Consider the following 16,373-nt stretch of genomic DNA (forward strand, 5'->3'; position numbering starts at 1 on the left):
GATCCTTAACTCTTTTGGAGTTGAAGTTTCAAATACCACTTCTCCTAAAATATGGAGCAGTGAAAATGTTTGTGAGGTGGTGGTGACGGTGATTATTAATTCCAATGTAGTCTAGTGTTATTCTTTTCTTAGAATTTCAAGACATTCCCCATAACCAGGGATACCCTGACATGTTACAAAACCAGTCTGGTGATTATTGACTTAAAAGCTCGAACACTGGTGAGAGCTAAATACGAATTAAACTCGAAGTAATAGCCAACCATAGAAAACTGGGCAAACTTAAAAATGACTTTCCAGATAATACCAGACCTGCTTTAAAAAAGAGAAGAAACTTCTTATAAGTTTCCCTTGTTTCAGTTTAACTTACGTCTTGTTGTTTTCATCTTAGCACAAAAGGCATGCTGGTCACCTTCCTCTGAATAGTGCATCATCAAATGTTAGTGGTTTGCTTTCCCTGTCATCCTACTCTCAGGCTGAATGATTCTAGATCCTTTCACTTTTCTTCTTTTAGACTCTGTGGAATTTAACCACCTGCCTGATCTCTGGGACTGGTACTGGCCCTACCAGAGCCTTAATCTAGGGACCTTAAAAGGAGTGAGACCAGAAGCCAGCAAGCCACCTCAGGCCACTTCTAAACAAGGATATAGCCAATTAATTGATGGCTAATTGCTTTAAAGTTCATATGAAGAGGACTCTGGTGGCTATGAAAGTGAAGTATTCAAGCAGTTCTAGAGGAATCCCAGTAAGCCTTTTGTCATTACAAAAGACACCTGAGGGGCTTCCCTGGTGGCGCAGTGGTTGAGAATCTGCCTGCCAATGCAGGCGACACGGGTTCGAGCCCTGGTCTGGGAAGATCCCACATGCCGCGGAGCAACTAGGCCCGTGAGCCACAATTACTGAGCCTGCGCGTCTGGAGCCTGTGCTCCGCAACGAGAGAGGCCTTGAGAGTGAGAGGCCCGCGCACCGCGATGAAGAGTGGCCCCCGCTTGCCACAACTAGAGAAAGCCCTCGCACAGAAACGAAGACCCAACACAGCCATAAATAAATAAAAATTTAAAAAATAATAATAAAAAAATAAATAAATAAATAAAATAAATAAAAAAAAAAAAAAAAAAAAGACACCTGCTATTTGTCCAGGTAAGCCTCAGAGAGGTCCAAGAGTCACCTGGAATATGGGGTTTGCGAGAAGGTGGCTACTACTTTGAAGAAAAAATCTACTACCTAGTTTTCAAGTCCCAAAGGTGATACAAAGAGCATCATTTGGGTGCCTCTAACACAAGATCTTGACCCTTCCCATTCCAAGGTTTCATGACCTAATAAAATATTTTATTTCAATTAGGCTAAAATTTTATGCATTGCTTTGGTTCAAATTAACTCAGGGAATTTTAAAAAACAAAACTGATTTGGTTTCCTGCTGAGTGAAAAATTTTAAAACTAGTTGTGAAGGGAGTTGTGGCAAAGTAGTGGTTTTAGGTTCACTGTTTGATTCTAGACACTGCTTCCAGCCCTTGCTACAGAACCACATTGAGAAGGGAACGCCTGTAATTTAGTTACACTCCCACAGTCAATGGAATTTTTCTGATGTTTAAGAGGTAGGCAAGAGCCTTTGACAATTAGGAAACTTTCAGAGATTTGTCCAAGGTCCTACAGAGTGAGTGATCCATCTGAGATATCATACACCCCAAGGTACGCGCAACTGTATGATTCCTTTTTTAATTCTGAGTTTGAAGACTCAGATCTTCTACTACTTGCTGTGTGATCGGGTAAATCACTACACAAGTCTCGGTTTCTTATCTATAAAATGGGTCGAACATGCCACATGATCCTGGGTTCACTGTTAGCTTCGTGTGGGTTTTTTGTTTTTGTTTTTGATAAGGATCCAAAAAGGAAAGGAGAATTTCTGCTTCCTCGCTCAGCGTCAGTGTCTTGAAGTGCCCCGCCCCCCCATCCACCCCCGACCCATACCCATCTCCCACACCACCCACCCCTTCCTTGAATTTGTGCGTCAGAATACTGTTCTAGTCCAGACTCTACCGCGATGTGATACGACGTCTGGCAACTCCACATCTCTGGGTTTTGGTCTCCTCCCAGGACACTGGTACGGTCGGCTCTGACCTTATCAACATGGCAGCTGGAAGTGGCTTGCAGGAAGAAGAAAGGTGTGGCACTGAAGGATCACTTCCGCTTCCGTCGGCCACAATGCTTTCGTTTCTCGTGCTACCGTGACTAAGATGGAAGCGCTTTTGGAGTCGCGGTGCGGACTTTGGGCCGGCATTCCGGCCCCTGGGCAGTTTTACCGCATCCCGCCCACTCCCGGTTCCTCTGTGGACCCGGCGTCCGCGCTCTATGGGGGTCCGATTACGCGCACCCAGTAAGCTCTCGGCGCCTTAGCCTGCGCATGGGGAGGGACCGTGGGGCCTGTTGCGGCCGGCAGGTTCTGGGAGCCGGGGAAGGCGAGGGAGGCACCCCGGGGCGCACTAACAGCCGGGGAGCTCGGGGAGGAGGGTCCCGGAGAATGAAAGGAGCCGTGGAAAGTCAGAGGCGGAACCCACAACGTGGGAAGCGGGCTCAGGCTCTCCCCCCGCGTCGCCCCTCGCCAGACCACCCTCTCTCTCCAGGAACCCCATGGTGACCGGGACCTCGGTCCTGGGCGTCAAGTTTGAGGGCGGAGTGGTGATTGCAGCAGACATGCTGGGCTCCTACGGTTCCTTGGCTCGTTTCCGCAACATCTCTCGCATTATGCGAGTCAACAACAGCACCATGCTGGGTGCTTCCGGAGACTACGCTGATTTCCAATATTTGAAGCAAGTTCTCGGCCAAATGGTGTAAGTCATCTCGAGAATAGGAGTAGTTTCCAAGTGGGGAGGAGAATCCACTGTTTTTTATCCCCTCAAGAAATTCTAGGGTGGAGAGACTTGAAACTGCAGCAGAGGACAGGGAGACTTGGCGTGGAAGATGTGAGAATGTTTGCAAATAAGTAGTTTATTTTAGTGGGTTTAAATGGGGAAGATTGTGGTAACGTCTTTTGGGGGTGGATGGAAACCCCGACTTCTGTTCTTTCCCTTTTTTCACAACCAATTCTTTTTAAGGATCGATGAGGAGCTGTTGGGAGATGGACACAGCTATAGCCCTAAAGCTATTCATTCATGGCTGACCAGGGCTACGTATAGCCGGCGCTCCAAGATGAACCCCCTGTGGAACACCATGGTCATTGGAGGCTATGCTGATGGAGAGAGGTTGACTTGAATACAAATAACTCATTTCCTTGACCTACCCAATCTCTAGTGCCTGTGTAGTGTCTGTCTCTTCCCCCTGAGTGACTCCCACTTCTACCTCAGACCCCATGGCCCCATCCTTCAGCTAAGATACAGAAACCTAAGATGACCTATTGTGTCCTGTTAGCTTCCTGGGTTACGTGGACATGCTTGGTGTAGCCTATGAAGCCCCTTCGGTGGCCACTGGTTATGGTGCATACTTGGCTCAGGTAAGTAGCCAGTTGAGGGACGAGGGATAGGAGAAGACAGAAGGCGGTGGGGGTTATTGGTTGTCTGCTTGTTCTACCCTTGAAATTCTGACATGAGGAACAGGCTAGGATCTGTACTGCTGGGCGGATGGTTTTCTTTTTGGTCCAGAGGCCATAATGACAAGGTGGGGTATGTCCTGGAGGGAGTCAGTATACATGTGCAAAGAGAGGACACCCTAGAATTTCCCCTTCAAGTGGGTCTTAGCACAAGTAAGCAGAGTTCATTTTGCTGAGGCAATAGGTGGAATGTCGCCTTTTCACACATTTATGATTCTTTTCACACCGTGGATTTGCGACATATCGCCTATCGCCTGGTATTCAGCTCGTGATATCTCCCATGTTTTTTCCCCCGATATCCCTAGCCTCTGCTGCGAGAAGTTCTGGAGAAGAAGCCAGTGCTGAGCCAGACTGAGGCCCAAGAGCTAGTGGAACGCTGCATGCGAGTGCTGTACTATCGAGATGCCCGTTCTTATAACCGGGTGAGCAGTGTGAATAATAAGTGATGCAGATCTAATTGGCAGGCTTTGCAATCCCCGAGTCTCTAAACTTTGAAGAACAGAGTGCCCCATTTCTGTGTCTCCTGTTTTCACATTTGGGAAAGACCCTCAACTTGACCTTTGACCAGGGACTTCTTTCACATAAGGGTTGGCATTTTCATTGAAGAGCTCTGCTTTCTTTCAGTTTCAAATCGCCACTGTAACTGAAAAAGGTGTTGAAATAGAGGGACCCCTGTCTGCAGAGACCAGCTGGGATATTGCCCACATGATCAGGTGATTGAAATTAAAATTACAGTAGAAAAGATAATTGGGAGATCCCTTGGTTGCAGTAAGCTTGGTTTTTCTGGAGGTCTCAACCAAAAAATTCTCTGGGTGGCAAGGGTCTGGGCTGAGGATAGAGCTGCTTTTACGAATTGATTCCTCACTCTATGGCTTCACAATTTTATTATGATCTCTTCCTTTTTAGTGGCTTTGAATGAAATACAGAGGCATTATCCAGAACTGAAGTTGTACGCTTCTTCTAACTTTGAACTTGGCTGGTTCAAAGGTACTATTCTTTTGTAAAATAAATCCTTTGAAACACTTGCTGAGTGGTTGTACTGTTTGACTAGGTCACACCAAGAGTGAAACTGCTAAGTACTGCTGTGTGCCATCTCCCTCCCTGGTCAGAGAACCCTTTGGTTCTTGGTTCTGGTAGCATATATACAGAATGGTCTTCATGATAATACCGAAGACCCATTACTGTCTTCGTTTGGGTCTGTATGGAAGGCTGCTTTGTATAGAAGTCAGACTTAATCTTTGTGTAGTAACATAATTAGCTTTTGTGTTTAACATTTTTCTTCAACGTTTTTACCCATGCACTAGTCTAAAATACAGACTTTCTGGTTAATGTTGGCTCTATATGTGATTTTAGTTAAAACATCATTTCAAAGATGGAAATGTAACATCTAGTAGAGCTGTATAAGGTTACTCCCAAACTGGAACTAACAGCCTTGATCCCACACCCGTCCAACCTCCTCACCCTTCATGGGGAATACTAAGTAATTTCGACATTTAAGCTAAGTCTACTACTAATTTCTAGCACTGTCAGAAGACCTCTTACAAGTATTGTGTTCACTAAGTCCTAGGTGTAGTGGTGAGTCAAATCAATTCGGGTTATTAGCCAGTTCCATCACCAGGATGGTGTTAAACCCAAATTTTAAAAAAACACCCTGGGTGATTCTGATGCATATCCTCTCTAAACCTCTTTTTGAGAAACTAGTATAGGCAGTAAACCCCAAAACCATTACAGGCATATCTTGTTTTTTATGCTTTGCAGATACTGCAGTGTTGTTTTACAAACTGAAGGTCTGTGGCAACCCTGCACTGAGAAAGTCTTGGTGCCATATTTCCAGTAGCGTTTGCTTACTTTGTGTCTATGTCACATTTGGTGATTCTTGCAATATTTCAAACTTTTTCATTATTTTATCTGATATGGTGATCAGCAGTGATCTTTGACGTTACTACTCCAAAAAAGATGACAACTTGCTGAAGGCTCGGGGTGGTCAGCATTTTTGGCAATAAACTATTTTTAAATTAAGGTATATAATTTTTTAGACATAGTGTTATTGCACATTTAATATACTATAGTATAAACTTACATGCACTGGAAAACCAAAAACACTGTGACTCGCTTTGCTGTGATAGTTGCTTCACTGCAGTGGTCTGGACCCCAACCTACAGTATCTCCAAGGTATGCCTGTATAGAAATTCAGTGAGGTGAGAGCTGAGAGAGAAATCAAAACCCCTCCACTTGTATTACCCATGATTACAACTAGAAAATTCAAGCAAAAGAAAACTATCAGCTTTCAATTTGCATCTTCCACACATTCAGTCTCAACACAAAGTAGTCAATAAATACTTGTTTATTGATTAAACTGAATTATAAAAAACAAAACAAAAAAAACTTCCTATACTACGAAGCCATGCAGGCAGAATCCACAAAGGTAACTTCCTGGCCAAAACCCAGCTGATCCACTGTTGGTATTATGGCCTTAAAAAAATTACCCATTGAGAAAGTCATACAGTGTGCAGAGGCCAGGAACCCAGCTCTACTAAATCTGGGGCTGCTGCGGAGACTACCAAAGAGAAGGATTAAGTCACTGCAGATAGAGTTGACCATAGTTCTTGAACTTTCTGAAAGGCAAAGTTTTGACTCAAAAGTCCATATTCTGTCAAAATGGCATCAGGCAAAAAGCTGGGGAAGAGAAGCCCAGGTGGATCCTCAGTTCAGTTTTCAGATGCCATGGGTTCACAAAGCTGGCCAAGCTGTTTATGGAAGGGAATACTCCAGTTCACTATATTATAGTGTGCTGGGAGTTAAAAAACACAAAAAAAAACGGATGAGGAGAAACAGGTGGTAACAAATGTCACACCTGTACCACCAGGCCCATCACATCTTGAGAATCTCCCAGTCTGTGAAAGCCTGCTCAAATAGGGTCACCTAGAAAAAAACCACATTGTTTATAAATCCATTTCCCCTCATTTTTTTAAATGTTCCACTTATGTACATTTTAAAGATGAACCATTTACAAGCCTGTGCAGGTTGCCTCCTTGGCTCACAGGAGGGATACGTTGCAGAGCGCCTCAGGATGTACAGAAGTGTAGTATAGTTGTGGGAAAGGTGGACCTGGATTTTTGCTCCTTTTCTCTGGGTGTTACAGTACGTTTCAGTTTATAGCCATTGAGTACATACAATTAAAAAAAAAATTCCCTCATGCAAATTGTAGAAAAAATTTTCTTTCCTTGAAGCTGGCAGTGAAAAATAAAGATTCATGTCTTTTTCTTTGTGCACACCCCTACGTGTTTCTTCTTCATGTCAGATTCTTCTCTAAGCATTAAGAGAAATAGGGGAAAGCCACAGGGTAAGCAGAATTTCAACAAGTGGTCTTTTTAAAGTTCAGTACAACTTCTTGCACAATTAGCTGCTGGCTGGCGGACATGTGATCCCTTGAACAGGTATGCTGTCCACTTAACAGGAGGAAGTTGAACAAAGCAGGGACTGCCCCCATGGATTGCAGGATGAAGACCCGTACACTGGGAATGGCTTCCACCCTAAGGTTCTGTGTGATCACCTCAGTACCTCTTGCTTGCTAATGACCCATGTATGATCCTTTGTCCAGAGTTATGGTGTGAGAATGGGGAAGGGGGCCAAGGATCACAGGTGCAAAGAATATTGGTTTTGTTGTGTTTTTGTTGGAGGGAGGGTGGTGAGGAAAAAAATCTACTCATCATTCTGGACGATTAAAGGTGGTGTCATGCATTTTTAAAGCCACAATTTTATATTTAGAGTTGCTGTAGAAACCAACATCTCTGGAGAGGGAAGGAAAGAAAGGAGAAGGAAGAGAGAGTTCAGTGGGATTTTTTTTCCATTTTCATTTTTATATAAAAGTGTTAAGACCACAATGAAAAAACGTTTTTATCCATATATATATATAATAAACCAGTTTGTGAGCTACAATTTTTGTCTTTCCCATCTTCAGAAATGTTCTCACATTGACAATGGTTGGATAGCATCATGCCAAAAGACACTGGCCACACAGTAAAACAAAACCCAGATGTACTATGATACAGTTGAGGTAAAAGGGGAAACAAAAGATTTAACATTCGCCCACGAAAGATTTTTTTTTCCTTTTTCTTGATTTTGTCAGAAAAATACCAAGCACAGTGCTTTAAATTTAAAAAAAAGTCACAAAAACCTGTTTTTAGCAGAAGAGAATGACCAACGGGGCCGGGGCCAGGGCCAGCTCATCGGCTCAGACGTGATCACTATCGGTTTTCCTAATAATCCACAAATCCACAAGGATGTATAAGTCAACATCAGGGGGGAGTGGTGGCATAAAATTAAAAAATATAACCCAAATACCCCCACCTGGTATACCCCCTTTACCTCTACCCTCCCTAACGCTTTCCCACCCCCACTCCACACCCCCTCATGACCCCAACACTTAAATCTCCATCAGATCTAGGTCAGCTTCTTCAAAGCCATAGAAGGACTCGGTCTCGCTTTCACCCTCAAAGAGCTGGTGAAGGCTTTCAGGCTCAACTGTCTCTTCAGGAGATGACCTGGGTCGGGGAGTGGAAGCTGAGGCCTCCTCAGACTGTTCCCCACTCAGCTTCAGTTGCTCCTCTAGGGAGGCAATTAGCTCCTCCTGCATGTCAGCATTTCTTGTAGGTGAGTTAATGTTGCCATCAGGGCCAGGCAAAACGCTGGCCACAAGGAAGGACCGCTGAACTAGCTCTGGACAGTCCCCAATGACACCAAGCACCTCAGCCAGCCAGACCAGAACCAGTTGAAGCAGGACATCAGAATCACATGCACTATCTGCCATTTCCCGAGCCTGCTCCTTCCACTTTTTGTGCAGGAAGTTCTTGACAGTTCGTTTGATGCACACATCTAATGGCTGGATTTTGGAGCTACAGCCTGCTGGGACAACTGCAGGCAAAGTGCTAGAGGCACTAAGCATGGCCAGCACCTCTTCTGACAGGTGAGTGCGATGACAGTCCATCACAAGCATGCCTCTGCTGCGCTGGCAAGCGGTGTGCTTCTGCCACACTCGGGCTGACCACAGCTCCATGATCTCGTCGTCGCTGTAGCCACTCTCCTTCGCCTCTAGCAAGATAGAGTCTGGCACATTAGCAGGCTGATCCATCTGTCCTCGGTAGAAAACCAGGGTAGGGAGGACAGTGCCATCTGCCAGAATGGCCAGCACCACATCACACCAAGGCTCCCCTGTGCCCACTGTCTGCAGGGCATTCTCCTTTCGGTCATCACTGCTCAGTACCTCCGTATCCAGGAACAAGGAGACCTCATCAATAGCCACAATCATAGACAAGGGTAAGTCCTGGTTGTGAATCTGCCGTTGTACAAATTCAATGAAGAGTCCTGCATTCTCTGCCACATCCTTAGGTAGAGTGTGGGCCACAGCTCGCCGAGCGTGCGGAGTCAGGTGGTGCCGTAGCATGAAACGCACAGCCCACTCATAAGAGATCTTAAACCCCCCCTCCAAAGAACGTCCTATTTTGGTGGCCTTCTGGAACAAGGTCTCCTCATTTACAGGTAGCTGTTGCTCTCGTTGGGTCAGCACCCACTCAGCCAGTTTCTCTTCTGCCTCTAAGCTCAGATATTTGCCCTCCAGATTCTCCCCCTGTGAGGCCTGGAAGCGCCGAAGCCAACGCCGGATGCGTCGTTGGGGGTTTCGGAAGTGTTCAGCTGCCTGTTCCGTATTGCAGCACAGGGCAAACAGTACCACTCGGAGCTTCTTCACAGAAAGCTGCTCCTTCTTGCCAATCACACTGCTACTACCACCCCCTGATGCTGGCTCAGGCTCCTGGGTGACTGGGCTCCCTTCATCCTGGTCATCGACATTCAGACATTCGGCCCCCTCCGTAGCCAAGGGTGGAAGGGCTAAAGGCTGGGGATGAGTGGGGGTTGGTGGTGGGGTTGCAGTTGAGGCTGGTGACGGGAGTGCCTGGGCCATGGGAGCTGGTAGCTCTTCAGGCTCAGCTGGGGTGGCGCCCGCAGATTTCACAGTGGCAGCTTTAATAGAGGGGAAGGAAGGAGGAGGGTACAAATTCTTCAAGTTCCGGTCGTGCACTCGGTCACGAGTCTGGCCATGCCTAAAGGGTTAGCAACGAGAGGAGGAAAAAGCTCAGTTAAACTAGAAGAATGAAATAATAATAGTAGTAGTAGTAATAATAAAGACCAAACATACTATAAAATAGAAATTAAACCATCAAGCGAGTTTCTGTTACCTTGAGTGAGATATCCAAGTGAGTCCTATGGGAAATAAGACAATAAAAAAATGTTAGCTCAGTGAAGAAACAAACCCTCCAAAGACAGTGCTTTAGATTTCAACAAAAAAGCAAACCTACTGCCTTCCCAGTCTTATATAAACTTCAGGTTAGAATGCTTCCAATTTGCTGAAGTGTATCTCAACAGTGAATGGGTTAGGCCAGGTAGAGATGCACCAGACTCATGGTATGACCTGTATCCTTAGCTTTTTTCCCTAACCCCCAACTCTCCTACTTACCCCGTGGCAGGATGCTACTGGATCTGTGAGAGGGGTTGAATACCAAATGCTTAGCCATGGCATCTCCCACAGAAGTAACAAAGGTACATGAAGTGCAGGCCAGCTTGATTCCACTAAGAAAGAGAGTCAAGAGTACATGAGACAAATGTAGTAGTGACACTAGAGAGAGTTAAGCTTTGAGGCTTAATAAAGAGTGTCCCTCCATTCTCCTCTCTCTCAAATTAATTCATATATCCACCCCCCAAAATAATAAAAGGGATTTAATATAAAAACTTGAAAAATTAACAGACCATCAATAAGTTTTTTGTTACCTCACAGAATTTTTAAACAAAGCCAAATACTTGGGGCTCTTCCGTGGAACATGATTGCTGAGAAAGACAAACAAAAAGTGGTATGAGTTACGTGGTTCTGCTTGCTAAACTAGAGATCACCAGCGATTGACAATGCCCCAAGAGCAATGCCTCTTCACTCAATCCTAACCTCAACCCAAGCCTGTTTTCCTATCACATTAATATTTCCTATTAACATGCAAACGAATCATGGGGTGGGGGGAAATCTATTAAAAGGCACATTCTGGTTGGGGGTGGGGTGGTGGTGACCAGGGTCAGACGCTACATTTCTAAGAAGCTCCCAACTAGTGCTGCTGGTCCTTGGACCACATTTTGGGTAGCAAGGTCCTACAGAATCAGAGCACAGACCATCAAAGCCAAATGAAGCCGGGTCTGGCCTCTTAACCTGCTAGGACAGGTGGACAAACAGCTCTAAAAGTTGAAGGAGGAAACCCCAGAAGCAGGGGAGGGAATGCACTGAGTTCTGGAGAACCTGAAATCCCAGACAGGAACATTGGTTTAATCGTGACTTACTTGATCATGTGGTTGGCATAAGCTCGAGAACAGCAGGTACTATAGCGACATAGAGAGCAGTGAACATAAGTAGGGAAATGATTAGGGAAATCTGGGATCTCAAAGCTGCACTCCAGACATGTCTGCCGGCCCATGACACTCCTGTCAAGAAACAAGGAAAATTCTTATTACTGCCTCAGGGGTTCCTAAACTGTAGGGGATTTAGACAACAGATACTACCTAAAAGGCTACCAGATTACACTAGCTATCAGGAATAACTGTGCCCACCCGGCCCCCAGCCTCCAGAAGAAGGCACTGACATTTTCCTAACAGCTCTCTTCTGGACGTTGCGCTGGACAGGGGGATAAAGGAAGACGGGCAGAGGGTCCGCTGAGGAGGCCAGTGGTGCTGCCTCCTGCAAGGTGCTGGGAGGGACATCACTGGAGGGTACAGGAACAGTGCGTGGCTGCCCTCGGGAAGCCCGGATTGTCACCTGTGAGTCAAGGGAAGGGATAATTAGACACTACCCACGTTAAACCTCAGAATATGGAAAATCTCTATTCCTCCCCTTCTTGGATCTGTAAAGGGAATGTCAACAAACCCTTTACCTTGGTGCCTGGTTTCAAACCTTCCAGCTGCTTGGGTTTACGGAAGGTTTTATGGTGCTGAAGCTTGTGTTCAATTTTGTCCTTGGCAAAGAGAAACTGCAGCCGGCATTTGTTGCAATGATAAACATTCCTCTTCTGAAGGGGGAATAAAAAGAGACAGAATCCTTTAAAGGCTCCCAATGAATTTTCTTCCCTGAGGAGAGGGTACATCATTGCCAATCGTATTCTTCCCACCCTTCTGTTGATAATTTAACAGAGGAAAAAAGAGAAATATACAACATAACACCAAACCTATTATTTTTTAATCTTTTTATATAACTTTATTTTGAAGTAAAGTTACAAACCTATTACTGGGTGGTGAAAATCATCACCTCCCATGCTCCCAGAGAAAGGCAGACTCAAAGTCAGGATAACTAGGTCCTCAAACCATCTCCCGCTGACTTGCTTTAACAATTTGGCTGAGTGGCTTAAGCTTTCCTTGCCCCTTACTACTTCATCTTTACAGTGTGGATGGACAGTGCTACTACTTCTGGATATTCTTCTTATTTTTAAAAAAATAAAATATGTACGTGGTAAAAAAAAAAAAATCATACTTTTATTCTGTACTCCTTCATGTGGTAAGCATGCCTTCAACTCCAACCCTCAGTCCCTCTCCACAGACACAACTTGTTACCAAGTTTCTTGGGTATTCTTTCACAGATAGTCTATGCACATAACCATATAGCAAACACATACGTCTCCAATCACCACCTGTTTTTCTTTCTCTTTCTTTAACAAAAATGATAGTCCTTTCTACACAGTGCTGTTTTTTTCCTCTGAACACATCAATGCATACAGATATGCCTCCCTCCAAGGCCATTTTGAGGATTCAGTCTGCCCAGTATTGATATACGACACGTCTATGATTTCCTTCCCTAGGATAGCAAGGCTCTGTAACCTCAGCTGAGTTACAGGTGATAATTTCCATGCTACTATATGGAAATGCATTAGTGGTGGATTATCAGCAGTCACTATGTGTGAGCCTAAGAAAGTGTCTGCTTACAAGTAAGAGTGAGGGCACATGTGCACACACGTGGATGTTATGCACAGGTACACCCATCTTGTTCTCTCTTCTGTTCCCTCTCTATGTACCTTCACTCTTCTCCTCCAGTGGCTCCTTTCCTGCAGTATTTTAAAACAAAGGCATACCTATTCCATCTTAAAAAAACAAACACAAGAGCAACAACAAATTCTCCCTTGCTACCTCTTTTCCTGGATCTACCACCCTTGGTCCTCCTCTTCATAAACAAATTTATTTTTTTTTATATTTTTAAAAATAAATAAATTTATTTATTTATTTATTGGGCTGTGTTGGGTCTTCGTTGCTGTGCACGGGCTTTCTCTAATTGTGGCGAGCGGGGGCTACTCTTCGTTGTGGTGCGCGGGCTTCTCATTGTGGTGGCTTCTTATTGTGGAGCACGGGCTCTAGGCATGCGGGCTTCAGTAGTTGCAGCACTCGAGCTCAGTAGTTGTGGCTTGCGGGCTCCAGAGTGCAGGCTCAGTAGTTGTGGCTCACGGGCCTAGTTGCTCCACAGCATGTGGGATCTTCCCGGACCAGGGCTCGAACCCGTGTCCCCTGCATTGGCAGGCGGATTCTCAACCACTGCGCCACCAGGGAAGCCCTAACAAATTTATTTTTTAATTTATTTTTTTCATAAACAAATTGCTTTAAGTAAGTTGTCTCCATTTCCTTACCTCTCATCATTTGTCCAGCTGAAATTTGACTTCCACCCTGCTAACCAACAAAACGGCTAAATTAAATGCTGGCCTCTAAAGTTTCTACCTTGCTGATACCTTCCTGCAACACCTGACCACACTCTTTTCTTCAAAATACTTTTGTCCCCTCAGCTTCCTTGACACCAAGACTCTTCTTGTTTTCCTTCCAGGACTATGGTCCTGGCTTTGTGGATAGAGACTTCAATGGTCCTAAGCCTTCACCTTATTCTCAATTTGGGGGGTGGGGGATGGGGGTGCAGCATAGCACTTGCAAGTTTAAAATCCACTGGATTTATATAATGATGATTCCTAAGTACCTTTCACAATCCAGGCTTTTCTCCCAGGCCTCAGACCTGTATATCCAACTACCTGTTTAATAGTCAGTTATACTTGATGTCCATAGATACTGCTAACTCAAGAATATCCAAACTTGGGACTTCCCTGGTGGTCCAGTGGTTAAGACTCCTTGCTTCCATTGCAGGGGGTGTGGGTTCGATCCCTGGTCAGGAATGAATAAGATCCCGTGTGCCACATGGCATGGCCAAAAAATTTAAAAAATAATAGTAATAAAAAAGAATATCCAAACTTATAATCCTCTCCTCAAAAATTATTTTCTCCAGTGTTCCTATCTCAATAAACAGTCCCACCATTCATTCAATTACCGAAGAGAGAATCCTGGGCACTATTCTTAACTACTCTCTCACTACCTTCACCTAAATCCATTTCTAAATCATAGATATCACTTATCTTCTCAATATCTCTCAACTCTATCCTCTTTGTCCTCATTTCAAAAGCCAATAGCCACTATCATCTCTTATCTAAACTACTGAAAAAGCCTCTGGCTTGTCTCCCTAACTCTAGTCTCAACCTCCTTCAATTCATTCTCCTTAGAGCAGCCAGTGCAATCATAACTAAAAGCAAATTTGAACACATCACTCCAGGACTAAAAATCTCTTTAATGGCTTCCCAACAACTTATTATAATAAAAGTTGAAATTCCTTTTTTATGGCTTACAAGATTCTCCATGATCTGTTCCCTAACTTCCAACCTCCCCCTGTACCTTACACATGCCAACCACACTGAACTTCAATTTCTTGAATTTCCCTGTCTTTGAGAGCATTCTGTCCTTCTATCCCACTTCATCTGGCTCATCCTTACTCATCCTTCAGGTCTTGAACACCCCTTTTCCTAGAAGCCTTACTAGGCTCCCAGAATAGGTACATTCTTTTTTACATCTTGTATTTCCCCTAACACAACATTCTTCTTGCTTTATTGTACTGTTTAATTGTCCTGTTTAACCACTAAATCTCTAGCATCTAGCCCAGTGCCTGGCACACATCATTGGAATTCAATAAATTTTTCAAACACATGTATATTATCTTCTCTACCAAAATTATTTGCTTAGCTCAGTCCTGGCCCCTGTATCCATAATTAAAAAATAAGAACACGGAAATTGCTTGGTGCCTGGTACCTGGTGCCTCATGTAATGCTGTTGGAATGCATTGCCATTTTTGAAGACCTTCAAGCAATAAGGGCAGAGCAGGTGCCGAGTATCCTCATGGATCATCCGAAAATGGACATCTACCTCAGAGTAGAGTGAGGAGCGATACTGACACACCTGAGTCACACAAGAAGGAAAATAAGCTAAGAGTGAAGTGAACAACTGAGGCCTTAAAAAAGAGGTAGCAATAAAAATGTTAAGATACGAAAAAAAAATTTTCCTAAATGTATAGAAATCAAATTATTTTTCTGACGTTTATTGCAGGGCTATGTTGGTGATAAATTCAGCCGTGAAATAAGATAAAAATGGGAAAGACAGGAAAGTCTGAGAACAGTCCATATTCTGACAAAGAGGAGTAGAGTTTTTTTCTGTCTCCAAAGGGCACATTCAGGAGACAGACACTCCCTTAGTACAGGTGTATGTTCCCAGACTGGGTTCCTCGGCTGGGTACATGCAGATATTCCTTTATGTTTTTCTCCTGCATGGGAAACCCTGAAAATAGAACCCGTGTTCACAATTTCTTCTGTATTTCCTCAGTGTTCCTAAAACTGAGTGTGTGCAGTAGGTACTAGGCAATGTTCATTAGTGGATTCTTTGTATTTAGCCTGAGAGCAAAATGGCTAAAGCTCCCTGGAGAAAAAGGCAATACCTGGCAAACATAAGGCATCTCTCCAGGCTTATGAGTATCCTTCATATGCTGGAGAAACAGTGGCTCACTCTCAAACGCCCACTCACAGATCTTGCACTTGGCTGTAAGAAGAAAAATAATCAATAAATCCACCTGAAAATAAGACCAAAGTCCTGCTGACTCATAATCTTTATTTTCTCTGACTCCTATATCTTCATTTTCAATAGTCAGTAAATTATGAAGTCTCTTCTAGTCTTTCTTTAAAATGGTTCTGTCTCAACATTTGTGCTACTGAATAAAACTATCCTTCTGTCTCTAGCTCAGACTTCTTTACCAAAGTTCCATTCTAGATTTTGAACTCTCTACGAAACATAATATTCTACCATCTACTCTAACTTAATTCAGCATCCTCCTGCTCCCCATCATTTCCCTTCTCACATCCCACCTCCTCCTGAGCTCAAAACTTAGGCATTATCTGACTCCAAACCCATGTTCTGTCACTATTATTTCAAAATGCATCAAGGAATTGTCACTTCTGCATTCTCACAGGCAGAAACTTGGTAGAAGCCCATACGATTTCCTACTGCTAATTAGCTGGCGTCTAATACCTCCTATATCTCCAATAAATACAGTATCTATTCTTTATATACCATTGCCAAACGAATTCTTTTAAAATACTACATTACTTCATCCCTCTGCTCAAGGATAGACAATGATTATCTCCTATGAATAATTCAACATTTATTGAACGTTTACTAAATGAGGACAAATAAGGATTTGTCCTCAAAAGACTGATGATATGAACAGAACTTCTTGCCTTCTTATGAGTTATTGTGTTATTTCAGTATTAACTAATTTGAGATAATTAAACTTTAAAATTAGCCATTTTATGAAGCTTTTATAAGGCTGCAGTTCTAAATTTTTGGCAAAAATTTTAATTGCTACATA

At 43.8% G+C, this 16,373-nt stretch overlaps 2 protein-coding genes across 7 annotated transcripts in view; one reads left to right on the forward strand and one right to left on the reverse strand.

Annotated features, from left to right (window-relative positions):
* Positions 1-2,190: 2,190 nt before the first annotated feature.
* Positions 2,191-4,606, forward strand: PSMB4 (proteasome 20S subunit beta 4). The gene is made up of 7 exons (XM_036835711.1): positions 2,191-2,371; positions 2,619-2,825; positions 3,090-3,236; positions 3,403-3,484; positions 3,886-4,002; positions 4,205-4,293; positions 4,487-4,606. The coding sequence occupies exons 1-7, from the start codon at positions 2,232-2,234 to the stop codon at positions 4,497-4,499; spliced, it is 795 nt and encodes a 264-aa protein (XP_036691606.1). The 5' UTR covers positions 2,191-2,231; the 3' UTR covers positions 4,500-4,606.
* A 1,336-nt stretch (positions 4,607-5,942) lies between these two features.
* POGZ (pogo transposable element derived with ZNF domain) overlaps positions 5,943-16,373 on the reverse strand; it is a 46,625-nt gene continuing 36,194 nt past the window's right edge. For 5 of the 6 annotated variants that reach the window (XM_036861156.1, XM_036861137.1, XM_036861146.1 and 2 more), the window contains 9 exons: positions 15,447-15,547; positions 14,768-14,914; positions 11,542-11,676; positions 11,254-11,426; positions 10,955-11,095; positions 10,403-10,459; positions 10,092-10,204; positions 9,814-9,838; positions 7,991-9,678 (listed from right to left, as the gene is read on the reverse strand). In XM_036861156.1, the coding sequence (XP_036717051.1) occupies positions 8,007-9,678; positions 9,814-9,838; positions 10,092-10,204; positions 10,403-10,459; positions 10,955-11,095; positions 11,254-11,426; positions 11,542-11,676; positions 14,768-14,914; positions 15,447-15,547 (2,564 nt within the window). In that variant the 3' untranslated portion in view covers positions 7,991-8,006. Of the gene's footprint in view, positions 9,679-9,813; positions 9,839-10,091; positions 10,205-10,402; positions 10,460-10,954; positions 11,096-11,253; positions 11,427-11,541; positions 11,677-14,767; positions 14,915-15,446; positions 15,548-16,373 lie in introns of all 6 variants that reach the window. The other variant, XM_036861128.1, reaches the window with a different exon arrangement.

The sequence above is a fragment of the Balaenoptera musculus genome, chromosome 1, assembly GCF_009873245.2.
Source record: "Balaenoptera musculus isolate JJ_BM4_2016_0621 chromosome 1, mBalMus1.pri.v3, whole genome shotgun sequence".
Taxonomy (NCBI): Eukaryota; Metazoa; Chordata; class Mammalia; order Artiodactyla; family Balaenopteridae; genus Balaenoptera; species Balaenoptera musculus.

Coding starts and splice junctions, on each gene's coding strand:
- PSMB4 (XM_036835711.1), top strand. CDS start 2,232: ATGGAAGCGCTTTTGGAGTCGCGGTGCGGACTTTGGGCCGGCATTCCG. Junction 2,372..2,618: donor GGTCCGATTACGCGCACCCA/GTAAGCTCTCGG, acceptor CTCTCTCTCCAG/GAACCCCATGGTGACCGGGA. Junction 2,826..3,089: donor CAAGTTCTCGGCCAAATGGT/GTAAGTCATCTC, acceptor ATTCTTTTTAAG/GATCGATGAGGAGCTGTTGG.